General features: G+C 42.6%; 1 protein-coding gene across 13 annotated transcripts in view; it reads left to right on the plus strand.

Annotated features, from left to right (window-relative positions):
- LRCH3 (leucine rich repeats and calponin homology domain containing 3) overlaps positions 1 to 26725 on the plus strand; it is a 112953-nt gene that overhangs the window by 33036 nt on the left and 53192 nt on the right. For all 13 annotated transcript variants that reach the window (XM_059687556.1, XM_059687557.1, XM_059687562.1 and 10 more), the window contains exons 4-6: positions 3026 to 3131; positions 18764 to 18900; positions 20246 to 20355. In XM_059687556.1, the coding sequence (XP_059543539.1) occupies positions 3026 to 3131; positions 18764 to 18900; positions 20246 to 20355 (353 nt within the window). The remainder of the gene's footprint in view (positions 1 to 3025; positions 3132 to 18763; positions 18901 to 20245; positions 20356 to 26725) is intronic.

Consider the following 26725-nt stretch of genomic DNA (forward strand, 5'->3'; position numbering starts at 1 on the left):
CCTCCTCTGCAGGCCTGGTCCCTCCCAACTGTCCTCCCCTGCTGGCCTGATCGCCCACAGCTGCCCTCCTCTGCTGACCATCTTTGACCACATGGGGGCGGCCATCTTGTGTGTTGGAGTGATGGTCAATTTTGCATATTACCTCTTTATTATATAGGATAAAGATGAACTTCACAAAAAACAAACACTGTACACATATACTCTAATTGGACCACATATTAGCTGACTTTTTCAGGTAGATTATGAATAGAAAGGTCACGTAAAAATTCACAAATACATTAAAGCTAGAATCTAGATCAGCTGTGGGCAAACTATGGCCCGTTTGAAATGAATAAAACTAAAAAAAAAAAAAAAAGACCGTACCCTTTTATGTAATGATGTTTACTTTGAATTTATATTAGTTCACACAAACACTCCATCCATGCTTTTGTTCCGGCCCTCCGGTCCAGTTTAAGAACCCATTGTGGCCCTCGAGTCAAAAAGTTTGCCCACCCCTGATCTAGATACTAGACCACTATTTATTTTGAGCCAATTAGATCTAGGAAATAGTCCAAAAATGTATGTTTGTTTGCATTTCTTCAGAGCTTGGGTTAATAACATGAACTAATAGTAAGTTATACTCATGATTGAAATTCTGATTTTCAAATCTTTTAAACTTTCTTTTTCTACTTATTGAATCCTCAATACTTAAAATATAGATATGTCTTGCAAAAGGTACTTTAGATTTCTACCAGAGAGGTGAGTTGATATGCTATTACACAAATAGCTTGTGGCAGAGTAACAATTAGTAATCTTAAACTTAGTAATTCATATTTGATGGTCTTTCTGCACCATTCTTACTCATTTCTGAGTGAAAGTAAACTATCTTTTAACATATGCTTTTTCTGAGAGAAATATTATAGATTGCTATTACCTCTGGCTCAGGCTCAGTTTTCCAACACTTTCAATTTCTTTTAGAACTCTTTTAACTTTTATGTCTAGAGTATTAGACTAAGAAGTCTAGCTTCTGATTCTACTTCTGTCACTAATTGATAGAAAAGTAAAAGTAAAATTTTTTTTCTAAAAACGTTTGGGAAAATTTAAAAATAATATTTGAAGCTTGTTGAATTTTTTGATAAGTGGTCTTTTCTAATAGTAAATCTGTTAATATATTTTTTACTCCTATAGTAGAGGAACTTTAAGTGTTAATGTGGCATCTTGATACTTACTAACCTAGGCAGCTACACATGGGTATATAAATTATTCTGGCTGGCCTCAGAATTATGGAATCCTGGATATATCAGGATTGGAACCTAAAGTCATCTCTTTTTAGAACCAGTGGAATCAGAATCAAGCTATTACCAAGATACCAGAAGGCCTACCTAATACATATATTGGAACCTGGTTGATCAGATGCTAATAAAGCAGTATCTATTTTTCCATATCCTTTTGAGTTATGTGTACTTTGTCATTTCTCCTCACTTTGAGTTTGATAGGAATGATATGAGTCATCTTCAATGTATTTTTATTTTATACTAGAGGCCCGGTGCACGAAATTTGTGCACTGGTTGGAGGGGGTGTCCCTCAGCCTGGCCTGCGCCCTCTTGCAGTCTGGGAGCCCTTGGAGGCAGGAAAGGCTCCAGCCACCGCCGCTGCGTTCACCAGCTGTAAACCCAGCTTCTGGGTGAGCGACGCTCCCCCTGTGAGAGTGCACTGACCACCAGGGTGCAGCTCCTGTGTTGAGCGCCTGCCCCCTGGTGGTCAGTGCGCATCATAGCAATTGGTCGTTCTGCTGTTTGGTCAATTTACATATTAGCCTTCTATTATATAGGATTTTTGAACAGTTGAACTGGTATTTTAAAAATATGATTTTTAAAAGTGTATGTGGAATTTTTATTTTTAAAATTGATTTAAGAGAGTGAGAGAGAGAGAGAGAGAGAGAGAGAGAGAGAGAGAGAGAGAGATCGCTTTGTTGTTCCACTTAAACTTTCTGTATGTGCCCTGACTAGGGATCGATCCTGCAACCTTGGCATATCAGGATGATGCTCTAACCAACTGAGCTAGCTTTCCAGGGCTTGAAAATAGGGGGACCCTTTCCCCCTCCCCACATGGGAGTCCGTTCTGTGGGACTCTTTTCCCCTCCCCACGTGGGAGTCTGTACTTGTTCTTCAATAAATCTCCACCTTTGCTATACCATCTTCTGTTGTGGATTCATTCTTCTACTCTGGCAGACAAAGAATCTCCAGTTAAAAATTTCTGTATCAGAAAGAACACTGGCCAGTAAGCCAGGGCAAGTGGAATAGGGAAACTGTGATGGTTAAGTAGCAGTTTGGAGCCATCTAGTAAATCCTATCTCCCCTAAACCGAGGACTCTTACAAGTAAATGATTTGCCCTAACCGGTTTGGCTCAGTGGAAAGAGCGTCGGCTTGTGGACTGAAGGGTCCCAGGTTCGATTTCAGTCAAGGCCAACAACCAGGGTTGTGGGCTCAACCCCCAGTGTGGAGCGTGCAGGAGGCAAAGGCAACCAATCAGTGATTCTCTTTTAGCATTGATGTTTCTAACTCTCTCTTCCCCTTCCTTTCCTCTCTGAAATCAATAAAAATATATTTATTTAAAAAAAGAAAATAGGATATTCTTTCAAATAATTTTATCATAACTTTTATCATTTTTTCTCCTAGCTTTATTAGAACAATGTAAAATAAAATATTGCCCTACATCGATGCATTTATACTTTTTCCTTTTTTACCTATTCACCTGCATTTTTATTGATCTGATATTCTATGCTTACCTGCTTCTTAAATAATTTAATTTTAATTCTCATAAAATTAATGTAGATATATGTAAAATGTATAGAATCAGTCAGAAGACTACATTTTTATAATTAAATGCCATTACAAACTATGGGATTATTCTTGGACACAGAATCATAATTTTTTTTATAACCAGGAGGGACTGCAAGTATCTTGTCCAACCTCATTTTACAGATAGTTTAAAGCAGGCAAGTTTGGAATTTTAAAATAATTATTTTGTATCTTTTTGAAATAGGACGTGAGCTGCAATGAAATTCAAACAATACCTTCTCAAATTGGTAATTTGGAGGCCTTGAGAGACCTTAACCTCAGAAGAAATCACTTAGTGCGTTTGCCAGAAGGTAAGAAACTGTGAAATAATTGTTTTATTATTATTTATCTTTTTACTTAAAAGATCGCTGAGATTGATGGGCGTAACAAAAATGTATGGAGCCAGTGTTTGAGATGTAATGGTTTACTTAATATGTTATCTCTTCCGTTGTGAATTTTAAAAGGTATACTCTTCAGTGATAAGTTCCAATAACTGTTCACCAGTGATTGTATTTTTAAATCCTGTCAACTGATGTAATTGATGACTCAGGGTTGGGTCACTGGAAGTTTCAGTAAGCATAACTACTTGGGAGCACATATAACATTTTTGATAGGGGATAGTTTAGTAAAACGAAAAACATTCCTGTAATTAGCTCTGACTTAAAAATGGACTTTACTTGAACTTAATAACTTTATTCTTTATTGGAAATGTTCAAATAGAGGCTAATTAACCACTTGGAGATGATGTATAGAAGAGTGAATAATGAATAGAGTGGGAGACTGCAGTAGGAGACTGACTATAAGCTCTGGTGTATGTATTTTTCTTTTTTAATATATTTTATTGATTTTTTACAGAGAGGAAGGGAGAGAGATAGAGAGTTAGAAACATCGATGAGAAAGAAACATCGATCAGCCGCCTCCTGCACACTCCCCACCGGGGATGTGCCCGCAACCAAGGTACATGCCCTTGACCGGAATCGAACCCGGGACCCTTGAGTCCGCAGGCTGATGCTTTATCCACTGAGCCAAACCAGTCAGGGCTCTGGTGTATGTATTTGAATGATAAAAATGATTAAACAAATTAGTGTAATTAGCATTCTTTTTTTAAAATATATCTTATTGATTTTTTACAGAGAGGAAAGGAGAGGACTAGAGAGTCAGAAACATCGATGAGAGAGAAACATTGATCAGCTGCCTCCTGCATGCCCCCTACTGGGGATGTGCCCGCAACCAAGGTACATGCCCTTGTCCAGAATCGAACCTGGGACCCTTCAGTCCGCAGGCCGACACTCTGTCCACTGAGCCAAACCGGTCAGGGCAGCAATCTTTTAAAAATACAAATTCATGAAATAAGAAGCTATAAAAGAAAGTGAAAATAAGAAGAATCATTAATTTATTAGATCAGATATTTCTTTAATTTTATTATGGAAAATTTCCCATATATAAGTGAGAGAGCACAATGAATCACCCAGCTACAGTAGTCATCAGCTCATCTGTATGCCCACCCACTTTCCCTTACTTTACCCTCTAGATTAATTTGAAGCGACTTAAAGAAATTCATCTGTAAACATTTCAGAATGCTTATCAAAAAGATAAGGAATGTTCAGAAGGTATTTGTATGACAATTATTCTCTAGATTCTTTGACAAAAATGACTTCTAATGTATAGTAAGTATTGAATTAATGATGCTTTTGCTTTACTGTATAATCCAAATGTTTACACCATTTGATCCAGTATATTTAATGGATATTAAATTTTATACAGCAGTATGAAATTTAGTTCTAACATACTAGTGTGGCTTTGTCATTTTGGATCCCAAGTAAGCATCTCCAAAAGTGACTTGCCAGTCCAATTTAATACACTTACTGCAACCACACTACCCCAAAATCCTGCTTATCTTTCCTCTCACTAGACTTGTATCTTCAGGGCCTTCATTTTTTCCTAGTTCTGCTTTCTATCACCTCTGGAATGTGAATGAAGGCCTCAGCAGAACTGACCAAAGTCATGACCCAGGGCCTTGTAACCCCAAATTTTTATTTAGGATTACCCCTCAACTCAGGACCCATCTACTATGGTTGATCTTTAAAGGCTTACTAAATAAGTCTGTAATAATACTGCCTTAATGTGAAATCAATTAATGGAAACTGGGTTTTAGTGAAAATGAAAATTTGAGGTTTCAGATGACAACTACAGTTTAATAGTTTTATCATCTAATATGTTCCTAAGTCATAGTTTGAATGCATATTACCAAGAAAATTGTGAATTTAACAAATAGTTTCAAAAAACTTTTTTTAAATCAGTTTATCTTGTAACCTCACCATATTCAGTTAAACTGAGATAGCCAGAAACCTTGATTTCAAGTTAGTATGGAAGTTCATGTTAATTAGGTGGTCTCTAACATAATTCAGTAGGTAAAATATTGTATCCTTTGTTATATTGCCATTTTGATTTTAACTAATTATAATTTTTAGCAAATAATATCCAAGAAGTCATCTACACTAATAAAAGAGAATGATGCAAATTGACTGTACCTTTGTGATGCCCACCAGCCAATCAGGAGTGAGTATGCAAATTAACCCGACAAAGATGGCAGGTTAATTTGCATACACAGGCGCCAAGCGGCCGGGGGCAAGGTGGCTGCTTGCGCGCACGCTGGCACCAAGCAGCCTGGGTCCTGGGGACAGGCGTCCTTGGGACTCAGGCCGCTTTGAGCCTGTAGGCCCATGCGTAGGCCCAGAACGGCCGCAGTCCTGGAAGGACCCCTGGCCACACCAGGCCTACGCGTGCATGCACAAAGCAGCCGGGGGCGTGGCAGGAATGCTCTCCGCATCGCCATGGCAGGCATGTGGGCAGAGCGCACATGCTGAGCGGCCAAGGGGCGGGGCGGGACACCCGCCGTGCGACACGGAGGGCGTTCCCACCCGCCAGCCGCTCCAGGCCTATGCATGCAGGCGCCGAGTGGCTGTGAGGGTTCCCACCCCCCTGGCTGCTCCAAGCCTACCCGCGCAGGCGCCGAGCAGCCTGGGTCCCGGGGACGCCACTGGAGTGTCCAGTCCTGTCAGCCCGGCCAGGGGGTGGCTGAAGTTCCCAGTCCTTTGTGTTTCTGCAGCCCCAGGACTGGAAATGAAAACCAAGAGTGTGGGGAGCACCAGGAATTCTGGGAATCATAGTTGTGGTGGCAGCCCCTGGCCAGAAGCGGAAGCCCAGAGCACGGGAAGCACCAGGAATGCTGGGAATCGTTCTGGTGGCAGGCGCATTGTGGGATTTCCTAGACACTCGCAGTGGTTCTCAACCTTCCTAATGCTGTGAGCCTTTAATACAGTTCCTCATGTTGTGGTGACCCCCAACCATAAAATTATTTTCGTTGCTACTTCATAACTGTACTTTTGCTACTGTTATGAAACGTAAAGTAAATATCTGATACTAGAGGACTGGTGCACAAAAATTTGTGCACTTGGGGGAGGGGGTCCCTCAGCCCAGCCTGCACCCATTTGTAGTCCAGGACCCCTTGGGGGCTGTCCACCTGTTGACTTAGGCCCACTCCCCAGGGGATCAGGCCTAAGGTTGCAGTCAGACATCTTTCTGGCAGCCAGGGAGCCCTCGGGGGTTGTCCGACTAAAGGCTTAGGTCCCCAAGGGATCAGGCCTAAACCGTTAGTTGGTTCTTAGTGCGGCCACAGAGGTGGGAGAGGCTCCTGCCACCACCACTGCGCTGGCCAGCCATGAGCCAGTTTTTGGCTGAGTGGCACTCCCTATGTGGAATTGCACTGACCACCAGGGGGCAGCTCCTACATTGAGCGTCTGCCCCCTGGTGGCCAGTGCGCATCATAGCAACTGGCCATTCTGCTTTTCAGTCAATTTGCATATTAGCCTTTCATTATTATTATATAGGACTAGGGGCCCAGTGCACGAAATTCGTGCACTGGGTGGCAGGGGGGAGTGTCCCTCAGCCCAGCCTGCCCCCTCTCACATACTGGGAGCCCTCAGGCATTGACCCCCATCACCCTCCAATCGCAGGATCGGCCCCTTGCCCAGGCCTGACGCCTCTGGCCTAGGCGTCTGGCCCGGGCAGCGGGGACCTGCAGTGGCAGCGGGGGGTGCCGCGATCGGCGGGCTCCACCCCTGCCCCTGCAGGACGCCTCTGGCTGAGGCGTCCGGCCCGGGCAGCGGGGACCCGCAGCTGCAGCGGCCCCACGATCGTGGGCTTCGCTTTAGGCCCAGGCAAGGGACCCCTAGCTCCTGGGACTGCCAGCTTCGACCGTGCCTAGCTCCCATCGCTGGCTCCACCCCTACTTCCTGCTATCACTGGCCAGGGCGGAAAAGGCACCTGATTCTCCGATCATGGCTGGGGGGCAGGGCAAAGGCGGCCCCAGGGCCGCCTTTGCCCTGCCCCCCAGCTCTTAGCTCCCCGCTGGGTTTCTGATCACTGTCAGTGGCAGGGGGCTTCTTCCTGCTTTCCCTTTCGCCTCCCTGCATTGTGCCTACATATGCAAATTAACCGCCATCTTGTTGGCAGTTAACTGCCAATCTTAGTTGGCAGTTAATTTGCATATAGCCCTGATTAGCCAATGAAAAGGGTAGCTCGTACGCCAATTACCATTTTTCTCTTTTATTAGTGTTGATGTCCCTATTTCCCCCCTTTTGCCCCCTCTACCCGGCTCTTGCCCCCCACTTCTCTCTGGCCATCACCATACTGTTGTCTGTGTCCATGGGTTGTGCATATATTTTCTTTGGCTAATCCCTTCTTTAAATACACTTCTTTAAATTTTTATTTTCAGATAAGTGCTTATAATTGCACTATTATATATTTTCTATTGTATCATTTAGAATTAAGATATTTTTTAATTGAACCCTTGTAAATTTTAGCACAATTTAATAAATTTTGCTAGAAGCAATTAGGAGATTTTTCATGTAATGCAGATACATTTCAATTAATATTTTATTAATTTTTAATTTTTTAAATATTTTAATTTGTAAGAATCTCATACATGTAATAAAAAACTATAAAATACTACAGCATATTGTATGTACCCTTCACCCAGTTTCTTAGGTGTTAATAATTTAAACATAACCATTATACAACTAACAAAATTTGGAATATATTTTTCTTATAATCTCTTTACTGTTACTTAATCCATTTACTTTGTTTTTGTTAATCTTCACCCAAGGATATTTTTCCATTGAATTTTAGAGAGAGTGAAGGGAAAGGGAGAGGCACATTGATTGGTTGCCTCCTGCACATGCTCTGATAGGGACTGGGGATCAAGCCAGCAACTGAGGTACATTCCCTTGACTGGAATCTAACTTGGGACCCTTCAGTCCAAGGGCTAATGCTCTACCCACTGAGCAAAACAGGCTGCAGCTTAATTCATTTACTTTTAATCTATATGTGTCTTTATATTTATTTATTATTTTTTAAAATATATTTTATTGATTTTTTTACAGAGAGGAAGGGAGAGAGATAGAGAGTTAGAAACATCGATGAGAGAGAAACATCGATCAGCTACCTCCTGCACACCCGCTACTGGGGATGTGCCGGCAACCAAGGTACATGTCCTTGACCGGAATCGAACTTGGGACCTTTCAGTCCGTGCTGGGGTCCAACCCCAGCAGGTCCAGGGGTCCCCAAAGGTGTGGATGGAGTCGGCGAAGAAGGAATGACATGGAGACACCGTTCAGTTGATCACCAGCCTAGCCAGGATCTCTAGCCAAGTTCTGGTCTATATGTGTCTTTATATTTAAAGTGGGTCTTGTTTTGGATTCAGCCCCATAATCTGTCTTTTAATTGGTGCATTTATGCCACTGACTTTCAGAGTGCTTACTGATAGAGTTACTGCCATATCTGGCAGCTTCTGGAGCTTCCTGGGGCTTGCATGGCCGGTGTGCCTGTGGCCTGGGACCGGATTGGGTCCCGGGCGGCAGGCAAGCGGCTTCTGGCGTCGCCCATGGGGGCCTGGATGGCGGCTGGTGCAGGCAGCTCGCGCTGTCCCACCCTGCCTGCAGTATGCAAATTAGCCGCCATCTTTGTTGGCCGTTAATTTGCATATCTTGCTGATTAGCCAATGGGAGGCATAGCAAAGGTAAGGTCAGTTATCAAGTTTGGCTGTTATTAGATAGGATGCTATATGTGTTTTCCGATGGTTGCAACCCACGGGCTGAGAACCGCTGCGAGCAAAGTGAGCCTGGAGCAAGTTATTGTTGTGGGTGGGGGATGGAGGGAAAGCAAAGGTGAGAAACATAAGTCAGAGTGTGGAGGAAAAATTAAAAGGAAGATATCCTGCAACTTCTAGGAAATCTCCACCAATGGAGCAAAGAAAAAAAAAGACCTCTATTACTCTGTGAGCACCAAACCAAACTGGGTTGGGGTCTCAGACAATTCGCTCATATGATTGCAAAGACAGACAGAAACTCCCAGATTGGAGAGGGCTCCCCTGAGGGCTCCCAGATTGGAGAGGGTGCAGGTAGGGCTGAGGGACCCACCCCCTGTGCACAAATCTTCGTGCACTGGGACCCTAGTATACAAATAATATCGAAAAGCTTAAAATAAATAATAGCATTTACCCTGCCTCAACTATCCCCTTCCCCAATTTAAAGGGCCAGAAGTACCTACCTTCAATTCCTTTGACACTTTTTACTGGTATTTGTTGACATATTTTTAATTATGTGCTTTTACAGTTATTGCTGGATTTATCAACTTTGACACATTAGTTTTCTGTAATGGTAGATGAGGATTTAACTTTCTTACATTATTACCATTATATCTTTACTTCCCTCTTTGTATTTTCACAGTGTGATTTTTATCATAACTTTAGATTAAATTGTTATTCATTGTGTACATTATTATAATGATATAAATATTGTTCCCTGCCAATTAAAATAATGTACTCTGATTTCATTTTCTTCCTTGTATATCTTATTTTTATTGTTTTTTTTTCTAGAGTTAGTAATTTCTCTGTTTCTTTTCATTTGTTTGCTTATTTAGGTAACTGTGGTTAATTCCTCCCTCTTTTTCCAGCATCCTTATTAGTCAAACCAATGGGATTACCTATCATATTTTTATTCCCTGCTTATCTCCCTATTGAGCCTTTACTCCTTCTTTTCCAATGTGGACTGGTTGTTCTGTTATTGCTGCCCAGCTTTCTTTGTTCTGTATTGAATACTCTTATTCCTGGATTCCACATCTTTCTCTTTATTACTGTTTTAAAAATTTCAGATTTATTAAGGTATAATTGACAAATAATTCCTCTTTCTTACCTTACTCCCTCATTTTGCTGGAGGGCATCTTCTAGTAGTTTCATGAGAATGTGTTATAGGAAAACTTATTTTTTTTCTTTAATCCTCATTGAGGAATGAGACTATTTTTTTCCACTGATTTTAGAGAAAGTGCAAGGCAGGGAGGAGGGGCTGAGAGAGAGAGAAAGAGAAACATCAATGTGAGAGAGATACATTGACTGGTTGCCTTCCACGTGCCCAGGGATTGAACCTGCAATTAGGTGCACAGGCCAACACTCTAATCATTGAGCAGCGCTGGCCAGGGCAGGAAAACATTTTTTAAATTGATTTCTTATTTATTTTATTTTTATATTTATTTATTTATTTTAGGAAAACATTTTTTGATACTTCACTTGGAAAGATACATCTTTATCCTATACTTACCCTTCATTAATAATTTAGTTATAGATTCTAGATTGAAAATTATTTCCTCTCAGGATTTTCAGGTCTTTTTCACTTTTAGCTTTCAGTGTTAAAAATTAATGGTTGAAAATTTGATGCTATTCCTAATTCCAGTCCATTATTTGTGACACATTGTTTTTCTCTCGGGGAGATTTTAAAATCTTCCCTTTTTTCATATGCTCTGAAAGTTATATGATGATGTGCCATAGTATGAGTTTTTTTACTTTGTGGGCCTCTTTCCAAACCAGAGATTCACATCTTTAGTACTGGAAAATTGTTTTATACCTTTTTTTAAAATACTTTTTTATTATCATATAGTAAAATTGACTTCTTAGGGGGGTATAGTACAGTTGCATGAATTTTAACTTATTTTTTATGCAACCACCACCATAGTCAAGATACCTAAATATCCCATCACTTCAAAAAAAGCTCCTTTTTTTTTTTTATTGCTTAAAGTATTACGAAGGGTATTACATATGTATCCATTTTATCCCCCCGCCCTAGACAGTCCCCTAGCCTCCCCTATCCCCCAGTGTCTTATGTCCATTGGTTATGCTTATATGCATGCATACAAGTCCTTTAGTTGATCTCTTACCCCCCTACCTCCTGCCCCCCAACCCTCCCCGGCCTTCCCGCTGCAGTTTGACAATCTGTTTGAGGCAGCTCTGCCTCTGTATCTATTATTGTTCAAAAGTTTATAATGGTCTCTATTGTCCATGAATGAGTGAGATCATGTGGTATTTTTCCTTTATTGACTGGCTTATTTCACTTAGCATAATGCTCTCCAGTTCCATCCATGACGTTGCAAATGGTAAGAGTTCCTTCCTTTTTACAGCAGCATAGTATTCCATCGTGTAGATGTACCACAGTTTTCTAATCCATTCATCTACTGATGGGCACTTAGGCTGTTTCCAGATCTTAGCTATGGTGAATTGTGCTGCTATGAACATAGGGGTGCATATATCCTTTCTGATTGGTGTTTCCGGTTTCTTGGGATATATTCCTAGAAGTGGGATCACAGGGTCAAATGGGAGTTCCATTTTCAGTTTTTTAAGGAAACTCCATACTGTCTTCCATAGTGGCTGCACCAGTCTGCATTCCCACCAGCAGTGCACAAGTGTTCCTTTTTCTCCACATCCTCTCCAGCACTTGTCGTTTGTTGATTTGTTGATGATAGCCAGTCTGACAGGTGTGAGATGGTACCTCATTGCTGTTTTGATTTGCATCTCTCGGATGATTAGTGACTTTGAGCATGTTTTCATATGTCTCTTGGCTTTCTGAATGTCCTCTTTTGAAAGGTGTCTATTTAGGTCCTTTGCCCATTTTTTGATTGGATTGTTTATCTTCCTTTTGTTAAGTTGTATGAGTTCCCTATAAATTTTGGAGATTAGGCCCTTATCAGATATGTCATTGGCAAATATGTTTTCCCACACAGTGGGTTTTCTCGTTGTTTTGTTGATGGTTTCTTTTGCTGTGCAGAAGCTTTTTATTTTGATGTAGTCCCATTTGTTCATTTTTTCTTTAGTTTCAAGTGCCCTAGGAGCTGTATCAGTGAAGAAATTGCTTCGGCATATGTCTGAGATTTTCTTGCCTTTGGATTCTTCTAGAATTTTTATGGTATCCTGTCGTACATTTAAGTCCTTTATCCATTTTGAGTTTATTTTTGTGTATGGTGTAAGTTGGTGGTCTAGTTTCATTTTCTTGCATATATCTGTCCCATTTTCCCAACACCATTTATTGAAGAGACTATCTTGGCTCCATTGTATGTTCTTGCCTCCTTTGTCAAATATTAATTGAGCATATTGGTTCGGGCCGATTTCTGGGCTCTCTATTCTATTCCATTGATCTATATGCCTATTCTTGTGCCAGTACCAGGCAGTTTTGAGAACAGTGGCTTTGTAATACAACTTGATATCTGGTATTGAGATCCCACCTACTTTGTTCTTTTTCAGGATTGCTGCAGCTATTCGGGGTCTTTTTTTATTCCAGATGAATTTTTGGAAAGTTCGTTCTAGATCTCTGAAGTATGCTGTTGGTACTTTAATGGGAAGTGCGTTGAATTTATAGATTGCTTTGGGTAGTATGGACATTTTAATGATGTTGATTCTACCAATCCATGAACACGGTATGTTCTTCCATCTGTTTATGTCTTCCTCTATGTCTTTTTTCAACGTCCTGTAGTTTTCTGAGTAGAGGTCTTTTACCTCTTTAGTTAAGTTTATTCCTAGGTAGCTTAGTTTTTTCGGTGCAATGGTAAACGGGATTGTTTTTATAATCTCTCTTTCTGAAAGTTCACTATTGGTGTATAGAAATGCCTCAGATTTCTTGGGGTTAATTTTGTATCCTGCTACATTGCCAAATTCATGTATTAAGTCCAGTAGCTTTTTGATGGAATCTCTAGGGTTTTGTATGTATAATATCATGTCGTCTGCAAATAAGGACAGTTTTACTTCCTCTTTTCCAATTTGGATGCCTTTTATTTCTTCTTCTTGCCGAATTGCAATGGCTAACACTTCCAGTACTATGTTGAACAGGAGTGGTGAGAGGGGACATCCCTGTCTTGTTCCTGTTCTTAGGGGAAATGGTGTTAGTTTTTGTCCGTTGAGTATGATGTTGGCTGTGGGCCTGTCATATATGGCTTTTATTATGTTGAGGTATGATCCTTCTACTCCCACCTTGCTGAGAGTTTTTATCAAAAATGGGTGTTGAATTTTGTCAAATGCTTTTTCTGCATCAATTGATATGACCATGTGGTTTTTTTCTTTCAATTTGTTTATGTGATGTATCACGTTTATTGATTTGCGGATATTGTACCATCCTTGCATCCCTGGGATAAATCCTACTTGGTCATGGTGTATGATCTTTCTGATGTACTGCTGGATCCGATTTGCTAAGATTTTGTTGAGGATTTTGGCATCTATGTTCATGAGGGATATTGGCCTGTAATTCTCTTTCATTGTGTTGTCTTTACCTGGTTTTGGTATCAGGGTGATGCTGGCTTCATAGAATGAGCTTGGAAGTGTTCCTTCCTCTTGAATTTTTTGTAGTAGTCTGAGGAGGATAGGTTTTAGTTCTTCCTTGAATGTTTGGTAAAACTCCCCTGTGAAGCCGTCTGGTCCTGGGCTTTTGTTTGATGGAAGCTTTTTGATGACTGCTTCAATTTCTTCCATAGTTATTGGCCTGTTGAGATTTTTAGATTCTTCCTGATTGAGTTTTGGAATGCTGTATTTTTCTAGGAATTTGTCCATTTCCTCCAGGTTGTCTAGTTTGTTGGAGTAAAGCTGTCCATAGTATTTTTTAACAATCATTTGTATTTCTGTGGGGTCTGTTGTTATTTCGCCTCTATCGTTTCTGATTTTATTTATTTGGGTCCTCTCTCTCTGCTTCTTGGTGAGTCTGGCTAGAGGTTTATCAATCTTGTTTATCCTTTCAAAGAACCAGCTCTTGGTTTCATTGATTTTCTGTATTGTTTTTTTGGTCTCTATGTCATTTATTTCTGCTCTAATCTTTATTATCTCCTTCCTTCTGCTCACTCTGGGGTTTTCTTGTTGCTCTCTTTCTAATTCTTTGAGTTGTAGAGTTAGATGATTTACTACCATTTTTTCTTGTTTTTTGAGATAGGCCTGTAGAACTATAAACTTCCCTCTCAGGACTGCTTTCAATGTGTCCCATAGGTTTTGGATTGTTGTGTTTTCATTGTCATTAGTTTCCAGGATGTTTTTAATTTCTTCTTTGATCTCATTGGTAACCCAATCAATATTTAATAGCATGCTATTCAGCTTCCAGGTGTTTGAGTATTTTGGGTTGTTTTTATTGTAGTTTATTTCTAATATTATGCCATCGTGGTCTGCGAAGACGCTTTTTATGATTTCAATCTTCTTGAATTTGGGGATACTTTGCTTGTGACCCAATATGTGGTCTATTTTTGAATATGTCCCATGAGCACCTGAGAAGAACGTATATTCTCTGGCTTTGGGGTGAAGTGTTCTGAAGATGTCTATTAAGTCCATCTGATCTAGTGAGTCATTTAGGATTGCTGTATCTTTGCTGGTTGTTTGTCTATAGGACTTATCCAGTGCTGTCAATGGTGTATTAAAGTCCCCTACTATGATTGTATTGTTGTCGATCTCTCCTTTGATATTTTCCAGGAGTTTTTTTATGAATTTGGGTGCTCCTACATTGGGTGCATATATGTTTACCAGGGTTATATCTTCTTGTTGTATTGATCCCTTTAGTATTATGAAGTGGCCTTCCTTATCTCTTGTTAAGGCCTTCACTTTGAGGTCTATTTTGTCCGATATAAGTATTGCTACCCCAGCTTTCTTTTCCTTTCCATTTGCCTGAAAGATATTTTTCCATCCTTTCACTTTCAGTCTGTGTGAGTCCCTTCTCATGAGGTGGGTTTCTTGTAGACAGCAGATGTATGGGTCATGTTTTTTTATCCATTCAGCCACTCGATGTCTTTTGGTTGGAGCATTTAGTCCGTTTACGTTTAAAGTTATTATTGAAAGGTACTTGTTTGTAGCCATTTCTTTTTTTGTGTGGCTGTTTTCTTTCTGAGCTTTTTATTTCTTCTTTTTATACCAGTCCCTTTAGCATTCCTTGCATTGCTGGCTTGGTGGTGACAAACTCCCTTAGTCTTTTTTTGTCTGTGAAGCTTCTTATTTCCCCTTCAAGTTTGAATGATAGCCTTGCTGGATAGAGTATTCTTGGATTCAGTCCTTTGCTTTGCATCACTTTGTAAATTTCAGTCCATTCTTTTCTGGCCTGATGTGTTTCTGTTGAGAAGTCATTTGACAATCTAATGGGAGATCCCTTGTATGTAACTTTCCGTCTCTCTCTTGCAGCCTGTAAGATTCTCTCTTTGTCCTGAACATTTGCCATGGTGATTATGATGTGTCTTGGTGTGGGTCTTTTCGGGTTCACCTTGTTTGGGACTCTCTGGGCTTGTGTGACTTTTTTCTTCCCCACCTCAGGAAAGTTTTCTGATATTATTTCTTCGAGTAGGTTTTCTAATCCTTGTTCATCCTTCTGTTGTTCTGGTACTCCTATTATTCGTATGTTGTTTCGTTTCATGTTGTCCCAAAGCTCCCTTAGGCTCTCCTCCTGTCTTTTCATTTTTTTCTCCAATTGCAGTACATTTTGGGTGTGTTTTGCTTCCTTGTCTTCTAATTCACTTATTCGGTCCTCCGCTTCTCCTAATCTACTGTTGATACTTTCAATGGAGTTTTTCATTGCAGCTATATCACTCTTCATTTCTTCTTGGGTCTTACTTAGGTTGTTGATTTTTTCATCTGTTTCTTCTAGCTTCTTCCATATGTTATTGATTTTTTCATCTGTTTCTTCTAGCTTCTTCCATATGTTATCGATTTTTTCATCTGTTTCTTCTTGCTTCTTGCAGAGGTTGTCGATTTTTTCCTCCATCCGGTTTATGCACTCTAGGATCCTTATTCTGAATTCTTTATCTGTCATGTTGCATGCCTCTGTATTACTTAGCTGCTTTTCTGGAGAGTCCTCCTTCTCTTTCCTTTGGGGGTTTCTTTGTCTACCCATGTTTGATCTCACTGACATATCTAGACGTTGAGTTGTTCAGTTGTTGCTCCCTTGGTGGCAGTGACTCCTTGGTCTGTGGTTGCTCTTCGGGCGGTTGCGGTAGCAGCTGCTCTTCAGTTGTCAGCAGCTCCTCTGGTGGGTGCTGTTCACAGCTGTGGTGGCTCTTCCGGCTGGTGGGGCGAGGTTTCACGTACAGCTGCTGTTCCTCAGCAGAGGATGAGGTGCTCAGGAGGTTGCTGTTGCTTGGATCTGCTGCGTTGATTTAAAGGCACAAAATACAACACAACAAGGCACTACGTACCAGGCACTATACACAAATATATTCACGATATTAATAACCCCAATTAAAGGTGACCACCTGAATTAAGAGAATTAGGGGATAAGGAAGAAGGAAGAGAAAAAGATAAAAGAGAAAAAGGAAAAGAAAAGTAGGGACCAAAAAAAGGGAGTGCAAAAATGAAATTGGGAAAAAGGAAGGGGGAAAATAAAAGCGAGAAAAGAAAAGAAAGAAAAAAAAAAGAGCGAAAAGAGAGAATGAAGTGGAAGAGGGAAGAGACTTTTTATATGAGGAGAATACTCCTATAGAACAGCCATTAATCCCAACAAATTCCAGCAACAGCTCCCTGGATATGAATGCAAACTAGAAACAACCAATAATATAACAATGAAAATAGAATGGTGAACACTAATCCCAAAATAAAATAAAGAAAAAATAAAATGGCACTTTAAAAAATGGTAAAATGGTAGCAGTAATAATACTGGTTAAAAATAAGAAGGTAGTAATTAAAAGGGTAAAATCAGGTGATGGAAAAAGAAGAAAAGAAAGAAGAAAAAAAAAAGAAAGAAAGAAAAAAAAGAACAGAAAAAAAAGAATGAAAAAAAATTGGTTTCTTAGTTAAAAAGTGAAAAAAGAAAAAAAAATTGCAGTAGTGGAGGTCCTTCGTTTCTTCTATTCTTCAGTGTGGCTCGCCTTAGACCTTCCAGGTATTCAGGAGAGTGTTGAGTTTCCCTGCGATATACTGTTCCTCTGTGTTGTAAGCCACAGTCCTTATTTTAAAGCATGCCGCATTTATTTCCCAGACTGCCTTATTTTGTGTTTAGCAAAGAGTCAGTTTGTGGGTCAGCCTCTGGGTGGCAGTGTTCTGGGGTTGGCCTCTGAGGCTATAGGGCCTCTCTGTCCAGTGGAAGTTCACTGCCCAGAGCTGACTGCGTAATAGTTAGTTACCGGCGCTATGTTGTTGCTGGGATTGAAAATCCCCCTATAGGCCAGACCCTGTTAACTCCCAGGGACTGATCAGGTTATCTTAATCCTTGATCTCGTACAGGGTGGAATCTGGGTGTGGCTGTGCTCCTTGCCTGGGGGCTGGGGGGAGGAGACTCACTCTCAGGAGCCGGTGGCTGCCCCAGTCCTGGGCTCAGGGGTGTCTCAGCACTCAATTCACTACCACCTCTCCCGGCTCCCCCTCTTTCCCCAGTCTCTCCCCAGATTCCACTCCTCAGCACACTCTCCCTCTCTTCAGCACAGGTGAGTGTCTGTATCCAAAATGTCCCATGAACAGGATTCAGTGAAAACAAACAAACAAATGCCGGCCGCGGAAACGGGGAAGGCTTGGTTTCTGTAAGCTTCTTCTCTTACCGGGACTGCATGGTCAGGTCAGCTCTTCAGGCTGCCCCCTTTAGGCTCAGTCCTCCGTGATCACAGAACCCAGCTCTCAATTTCCCTGGCGGCGCCAGGAATCCCGAGGTTCTCCTTTCCCCCGTCAGGGGCTGTGCCTGTCCCAGAGGACGCGGCTGTCTGCCACGCGGTCTCCCTCCGACTCTCTGGGCTCAGAGGTCTGGCAAACTTTCCTGCCCAAATCCCTGGTTTTTTTTACCTTTCCAGGGGAGTTCTGCTCTTCCCGGCTGCAAACCCTCTCACCAGCTGAGCAATTTCGCCAATTCGGTGTGAGTGTTACTAGCTTCAGCTGCTCATTCCATTTGCTCTGGGACACGATCTGGGACACGTCTGCCTATATCGCCGCCATCTTGGTTCCTCCAAAAGCTCCTTTTTTTAATTACACTCACCCCTCACCTCCTATTTTGTTCTCCATAGTTTGTCTTTTCTAAAATGTCCGATAAATGGAATCATATATGCATTTTCATGTTGATTTCTTTCACCCAATTTGAAACCTTCCCATGTTTGTGTTTTCACTTTTCAGAAAATTTCCTTTGTCCTATATACCTTAGTTGAACAGTAATATCTTTTAGATGATCATATAGTCACAGTAAGCTTCCTAGTTTTAAGGAAGTTAATAAAATATCTTGAAGGGTTTTTACCAGGAGTGAAAAGTGAGATACCTTGCAGCTCCTGGTAGTCAGGTCACGGGCTTTTTTTAATGGATCTTGGTTCTGTTCCTACAGTATGGAAACCTGTGCATCTCTAACTTGTTCTTTAGACAGACTATCATCTGATCCCTTTGTTATCCCCATCTTTCTCTGGTATCAGGCCTTCAACTTTCTGTAGTTCTGTGAGGAGTCAAACAGCTTGCTTTCATTAGTATTCTTGTCTGTAGCATCTAGATTTCATTTTATACCACTTTGCTATATCACTTAATCACTTAGAAAGAATGGAAGTAAATACTTATATTAAATCCACTATATTTCACTAGAAGCTCCTGTCAAAATTGTCTTGTTTTGAAATATCATTAATTGTTTGTTTCCATTTTATCTCTTTGCAGAGCTGGCAGAATTGCCTTTGATACGGTTAGACTTCTCCTGCAATAAAATTACAACAATCCCTGTTTGTTATCGGAACCTCAAGCACCTACAGATGATTGCCCTAGATAACAATCCATTACAGTCTCCTCCTGCACAGGTAAATCATCGTTTATTTGAAGTATGTTATGAACTTTTTCGACAAAGAATGAAACTTTATGCATTTGTCTTTCTGTTGGAAATTAAGTTCTTTTAAAATAAATGCACACACTTATGTATTCGTTAGAAGCCTTGACTAAATAGTGTGGAAGATAGGTACAGTGTCCAGAAGTGTTTTTTCCTTTCATTAAATTGACTTTTTAAAAAACTTGCGGGATTCTTCTGTAAAGTTTTTTCTAATGAAATTTGAGTTAATTTTTTCTGGTAAAATTTGAATCTAGAGACAAATAAAAATGCTTAGCTTTCAGAACTAATGACTATCAGCACATCTCTTCTTCTTCTTTTTTTTTTTTTAATATATTTTATTGATTTTTTACAGAGAGGAAGGGAGAGAGATAGAGAGTTAGAAACATCGATGAGAGAGAAACATCGATCAGCTGCCTCCTGCACATCTTCCACTGGGGATGTGCCCGCAACCCAGGTACATGCCCTTGACCAGAATCGAACCCGGGACCTTTCAGTCCGCAAGCCGACGCTCTGTCCACTGAGCCATACCGGTTTCGGCTGCACATCTCTTCTTACCAGTGTTTTTGTACCTTCCTGTTTTCTAAAATCTGAAGTTCCTTTATTTATTTAGTTTGGTCATTTGCTTAGCAATGACTGAAATGAAATTATTTTAAAGAAAGCAGTTATGGGTAGTGTTACATATACTAAACATTGTACAATCTAAAAAATATTTACCAACCTGTAGCTTTTTTACTCTATAGTCAACTGATGGTACAAGCCTCTGTATAGCAGCTATAAAACTTCCCTATGAGTAAACATCATAACTATAGAAGGGCCTTATAATCCTAAAGAATTTGTGTTTTGACTTCTGGGACAGAAGCCAACAGGTAGCAACAGACATATATAGCTTTAATATTTAAACATTTCCTGCTTTTCTTTCTGACAGAATGTACAATGGAGAACATAATAGTACATGATTGTTGGATTCCTAAAAGCAAAAGTTGCTAATATAATTCATGTGGGAGCAATGCTTTAAATTCCTGACTATGCCTAACTAATAATAAATTTACTTGATATTCTGTTTGTAATCATAAATTATTTTATATGTTACTGAGACTTATTAGTATCTAGAAAACAGAACCTATATTTATATCATTTAAATACCTAAAATAACAAATAATATAATTTGTTAAAATTAGTGTTAGATTTTTAGTATTTGTACTTAATAGAAATGCCTTCTGTTTCCAATATACATTAAGTAAAAAGCTGATTGTGATTAAAAAAGGGACACATTTCAGATGAGTAACAATTTGATTGCATGTATGTGTTACTTTATTTAGATATGCATAAAAGGCAAAATTCACATATTTAAGTACCTGAACATACAAGCTTGTAAGATTGCTCCAGATCTGCCAGATTATGATAGGAGACCCTTGGGTTTTGGCTCCTGGTGAGTATGTTCCTTTTTTTTTTTTTTTTTTTAATTATCATATTCTATCTCACAAGAAATAAAATATACTAGACCCTTAAATCTGCCTGAATGTTTGACTATAAGGAAATGACCTATTTTGACACTGTTTTTCTCAGAATACTTAATATAAGTAAAATGTTGATTAGTTAGATAATGGCAAAGCGTAGCTCTAATCAGGGTTTCTCAACCTCAGCACTGTTATTTTGGACCAGTTAATTCTTTGTTGTGAGGAGCTGTCCTATACATTGGAAGATATTTAGCAGCATCCCTGGCTTCTATTGTACTCTCCCAGTATGACAAACAAAAATATCTCCAGACATTTCCAAATATCCCCTCAGGGGTTTGGGGGGGTCTGCAATTGAAAACCACTGGTCCAAGTGATTTGAATATTAACCTAGCTCTTCTCTTCACTAGCTCTGTGATTTAGGCAAATCTCTCAAACTTTCTGTGCTTCATTTTTCCTATAGGGAGTGAAGAGATTGGATTTGATGACTATTGATGTCACTTTGGGATCTAAAAAATCAATTAGAGAAAAGATGTTCAAAAAATAAAAGTAGCTTTTATTTTATATATACCAATTGATTTTTTCCCCCTGGAGTTAGTAATTCTTGCTAAGTTAAAGTTTTTCCCCCTGTGAAATAACAGAATAGGAACATTAAACTGCTACTCTACCTTTGAGATTTGAGTGTAAGACAATTAATAGTGCGTCCTGGTAGCTACATGTGAGGGTAGCCTAAAGACACTAAGGAGGAAGTATAGTCACCTATATGAATAATGAGCTTTAGCTAGGGGCTGCAGTGCTAATTGTAGACCCCGTGATTCTGTCCTTTGTCTTAGCCCAATTTTTTTTTACTATAGCAATCATCATCAGATTACTTTAAAACATACATAAAAAACAATGATAAACTAACAAGAGACTTGTGTATTTCTAAGAGATAAAAGAAAGCTTAGATCAATGGAGAAACCTTTCCTAAATGCAAAGTCTAAATAGCAAAAATATGCCATGCCTCTCCAAAGGAGTTATGATACTTTATTTGTAATGGTTTCACAGTGTGCTAGAAATTTTAAAATATACATATATGTATACTTGGGCCTGGTGCACGAAATTTGTGCACCAGTGGGGTCTCTAGGCCTGGCCGGCAATTAGGGCTGATCAGGGCCAGGCTGATTGGGGCTTGCCGGCCACGGGGAGGGACAGGGTGTGGAAGGTTGGCCACCAGCCCAAGAAAGGAGCTGGCCCTTGGCCCCCGTGGGAAAGGGGCTGCATCCTCCGCCACCCACCCCTGGTTCCCCATCCCAGTCTAGGGCCCGGAGAGGAGGCTATGGTCGCCAGACCAGGCGCTGACGCCGGAACCCCGCTACCACGTGGTTCCCCGCCTCCCCACCTCCTCCTTCCTTCAACGCCTTGCCGCCACCATGGGGGAAGGACAAGACATGGGAGGTTGGCTGCCGGCCCCCCTGGGAAAGGGGCGGTGACCACTGCCACCCGGCCCCAGTTGGGTGATCAGGGCCTGCTGGCTGGGGGGAGGAACCATGGGAGGTTGGCCACCCGGGAGGGAAGGACTGCAGGAGGTTGGCTGACCAGAGGAAGTTGGCTGTGGGGGTGCACTGACCACCAGGGGGCAGCTCCTGCATTGAGCGTCTGCCCCCTGGTGGTCAGTGTGCATCATAGCTACCAGTCGTTCCTGTCATTCTGGTTGTTCCGTTGCTTAGGCTTTTGTATATATAGATAGATAATTTATATATTTACATATACATAAAATATTTCCTTGAACTCCTCATGCACCAGTGAATTAGATATTATATCTTCATATCTTTCCCACTGGGGTACAGATTAGTGAAATTGCATTGTAATTTATTCAAAACTAGAGGCCCGGTGCACAAAAATTTGTGCACTCGGGGTTGGGAGAGGAGGTCCCTCAGCCTGGCCTGTGCCCTCTCACAGTCTGGGACCCATCAGGAGATAAGGACCTGCTGGTTTAGGCCTGCTCCCGGGTGGCAGAGGGCAGGCCTAATCCTAGGTGTAACCCCTGGTTGGGCTCAGAGCAGGGCCCATTGGGGAGTTGGGGCCCCGCCTCCTGTCATGCACAGAGCAGGGCGGATTGGGAGGTTGCCATGCCACCCTCAGTCATGCTCAGGGTAGGGCCGATTGGGGGGTTGGGGCACCACCCCCTGTCACACTCAAGGCAGGGTCCATAGGGAGGTTGCAGCGCCACTCCTGTCATGAACAGAGCAGGGCCGATCAGAGGGTTGGGGCACCGCACCCTGTCACACTGATCCCGGTGCTGGGAAGCCTCGCTGCTCCGCTGATCCCAGGGCCAGGACGCCTCTCGGCTCCCCTGATCCCTGGCCCGGAGGCCTCTCGGCTCCGCTGATCACCGGGGCGGGAGGCCTCTCTGCTCCGCTGATCGCGGGGCCTCCGACTCCGCTGATCACGGGGCCAGGAGGCCTCTGGACTCCGCTGATCACTGGGGCTGGGAGGCCTCTCGGCTGATCACCGGGCCGGGAGGCCTCTGGACTCCCCTGATCACCGGGGCTGGGAGGCCTATGGACTCCGCTGATCACCGGGGCTGGGAGGCCTATGGACTCCGCTGATCACCGGGGCTGGGAGGGCTCTCGGCTGATCACCAGGCCGGGAGGCCTCTGGACTCCGCTGATCACCGGGGCTGGGAGGCCTATGGACTCCGCTGATCACCGGGTCTGGGAGGCCTATGGACTCCGCTGATCACCGGGGCTGGGAGGCCTCTTGGCTGATCACCAGGCCGGGAGGCCTCTCGGCTCCGCTGATCACCGGGGCGGGAGGCCTCTGAGCTCCGCTGATCGCGGGGCCTCCGACTCCGCTGATCACGGGGCCGGGAGGCCTCTGGACTCCGCTGATCACCGGGGCTGGGAGGCCTCTCGGCTGATCACCGGGCCGGGAGGCCTCTGGACTCCCCTGATCACCGGGGCTGGGAGGCCTATGGACTCCGCTGATCACTGGGGCCGGGAGGCCTCTGGACTCCGCTGATCACCGGGGCTGGGAGGCCTCTCGGCTGATCACCGGGCCGGGAGGCCTCTGGACTCCCCTGATCACCGGGGCTGGGAGGCCTATGGACTCCGCTGATCACTGGGGCCGGGAGGCCTCTGAACTCCGCTGATCACCGGGGCCGGGAGGCCTCTGGACTCCGCTGATCACCGGGGCTGGGAGGCCTCTTGGCTGATCACCGGGCCGGGAGGCCTCTGGACTCCCCTGATCACCGGGGCTGGGAGGCCTATGGACTCCGCTGATCACTGGGGCCAGAAGGCCTATGGACTCCGCTGATCACCGGGGCCGGGAGGCCTATGGACTCCGCTGATCACCGGGGCTGGGAGGCCTATGGACTCCGCTGATCACCGGGGCTGGGAGGCCTATGGACTCCGCTGATCACCGGGGCTGGGAGGCCTCTCGGCTGATCACCGGGGCGGGAGGCCTATGGACTCCGCTGATCACCGGGGCTGGGAGGCCTATGGACTCCGCTGATCACCGGGGCCGGGAGGCCTCTCGGCTGCGCTGATCACCGGGGCCGGGAGGCCTCTCGGCTGCGCTGATCACCGGGGCCGGGAGGCCTCTCAGCTCCGCTGATCACCGGGGCCGGGAGGCCTCTCGGCTGCGCTGATCACCGGGGCCGGGAGGCCTCTCGGCTCCGCTGATCACCGGGGCCGGGAGGCCTCTCGGCTCCGCTGATCACCGGGGCCGGGAGGCCTCTCAGCTCCGCTGATCCCCGGGGCCCTGAGGCCTCTCTGCCCTGCTGCTTCAGGGCTGTTTGGCTTTGCTCTGCTTGGAGCCTGAGTATGCCAATTAACCGCCATCTTTTAGCTTCTATAATTGAAACATTGTATCTTTTGGAGTTGTTGCTTCAGGAGCTCAGAGCCCCGCAGCTGCGGGGATCCTTGACTTTCTCCATCGCTGGGGCAACCAAGCCTCCTATTCTCAGCTGCCTGGCTGCCAGCCGCCATCTTGGCTGACAGTTAATTTGCATATCTCGCTGATTAGCCAATGAAAAAGGTATCGGTTGTACGCCAATTACCATTTTTCTCTTTTATTAGTATAGGATGCCGTCATAGAGTCAGAATGTTTTGGTTCTAGCTGTGAATCCCCGTACTATTGGGCAGTTCACTTAACCCCTTTGAACCCCCGTTTCTTTAATATGATCTTTACCCTCTTTATACTCTAACAGTAGTCCTGAGGATCAAATGACCTGTGTGTGAAAGTGTTATACTGACCATAAAGCCTTATACAAATATTAGGCATTGTAGTTACTAGCTATCTACTGTGATCTAGAAAGAGTTTAGTTCTAAAAGAATCCTGTCTTGCTAAAGAGAATTGTTATTAATCCTGTAGCTCTTCAGGTATGTGATACAAATTAGATGCTGTGATACTATTAGTCCTTCGATGCAACTTTCTAACTACTTTTATGTAACATAAAAGCAACGCACAATTTTCTTTAAATCATTTTATGAAGGCCACAAATGTTTTACTCATTTCCAGAGGGAAGTGCTTCCAACTCCTTTAGCAATGGCACTATCGTGAAAACGCTTTCATTTTATACAGTGGCACACATACTTTTCAGTAGTGACCTAAAGTGACCTATGCTTTTTTGCTGAGGTGATTTTAAGCTGATATATTTCTTTATGATGATGGCAGTGAAACAAACCTAAAGAAAGATTAAGCTGCTGGTAAGAAAAGCCCTGCATCTATAACCCCAGCAGTGGGATTCTCTACAACAAGCCTGAGCTTGTGAAAGCAATGACCATCATATTTGTATTCTTAGCACTTAGAACATTGCCTAGCATTCAGTAAATACGTGATGAACTAAACTCAGATGAAGCAGATTTAGTGACTTGTTATAACAGGAAATGTTCTTTCCTAAGGGTGCATTCCTCACAGATTGGTAACTTTTATTGAATGCTTTGTGGCAGCCAGGCTTTGTGTAAGGCTCTAACTTATACTGTCTTAGTCTTTATAGCAGCTCTCTGAGGTGGATGTTGTTGTTAACCTTTTTCTGTTTGAAACTTATGAGAAAACAGAAGTTGAGGAAAGTTAAAGTCATACAGCTGGTAAATATGGTGCCAAGCTGTTGGGCCAGATCTGTTAAACTATGTTTGAAACTCTTCACTGAATTATACTGATTTCATAGTTCATCTTCCTGCTACAGAGGTCACTTACGCGTTTGAATCTAGGTAGTTTATTAGGGAGACTGGACTTCCTGACAGGGCATAGCTGGAGCCTGGCAGGACTCTGTCTGGTCCCCTGAAGGCCAAAATTAAGTATAGGATAACTATCTGTCCTGCTTTGTGTGTGACTAAGGGGATTTCTGGGATATAAAACTTTTAGGGCTAAAACCAGGAAAATACTGACCAAGCCTGGAAAACTGATAAACTGGTATGTCTCACTTTAATTTTATCAGTTTAATCTCTGAGCCAGAGCGAACATGTATAGAAGCTAGGGGTAACTGAATAAAACAATAAAATAACTTAATGCAAATATTAATTTTCTTTACTTTTTGGTTTTTTAATATTTTGTATTGATTTCAGAGATGGAGAGAGAGGGAGAAAGAGCTAGAAACATCAATAACGAGAGAGAATCACTGATCAGCTGCCTCCTACACGCCCTCCACTGGGGATGGAGCCTGCGACCCAGGCATGTGCCCTGACCAGGAATCGAACCGTGACCTCCTGGTCCATGGGTGGATATTCAACCATGAGCCACACCAGCTGGGCTCCTTTTTGTTTTTTTAATCATCACCAGAGGATATGGTTATTAATTTGAGAGAGAGAGAGAGAGAGAGAGAAACATCGATGTGAGAGAGAAACATAGATCAGTTGCCTCCCTTACATACCTTGACTGGGTACTGAACCTGCAACCTTTTGGTGTATGGGATGAGCCACCTGGCCAGGACTCTATTAATTTTATATTGACCACTGAAAAATGTCACAGTAAAATTAGGCTTATTTTGATTGGCCACTTGATAAAAAAATACATTACAATATATAAACGATATCCTCTAGAGCTCCGAATATCATTAGTTGAAAAACTTACATAATATTAAAAAGTATTTTTCAGTAAATCTTCAAATATACATATTTCTTTTGGCAGCTGTAGAAAAGAATATTTTAAATGTATATATATCACTAAAGGCCTGGTGCACAAATTCGTGCACAGGTAGGGGCTGGCCAGGGGTAGGACCGTGAGCTGTTGGCTGGCCGGTCCTGCCCACTGGTCAAACTCCCAGTCCAACTCCTGGTCAAGGGGACAATTTGTATATTATCCTTTTATTATATAGGATTAGAAAGCTTTTTAAATTAGGCACCTTGGCTTGACTTTGCTGTG

Source organism: Myotis daubentonii, chromosome 3 (assembly GCF_963259705.1).
Source record: "Myotis daubentonii chromosome 3, mMyoDau2.1, whole genome shotgun sequence".
Taxonomy (NCBI): Eukaryota; Metazoa; Chordata; class Mammalia; order Chiroptera; family Vespertilionidae; genus Myotis; species Myotis daubentonii.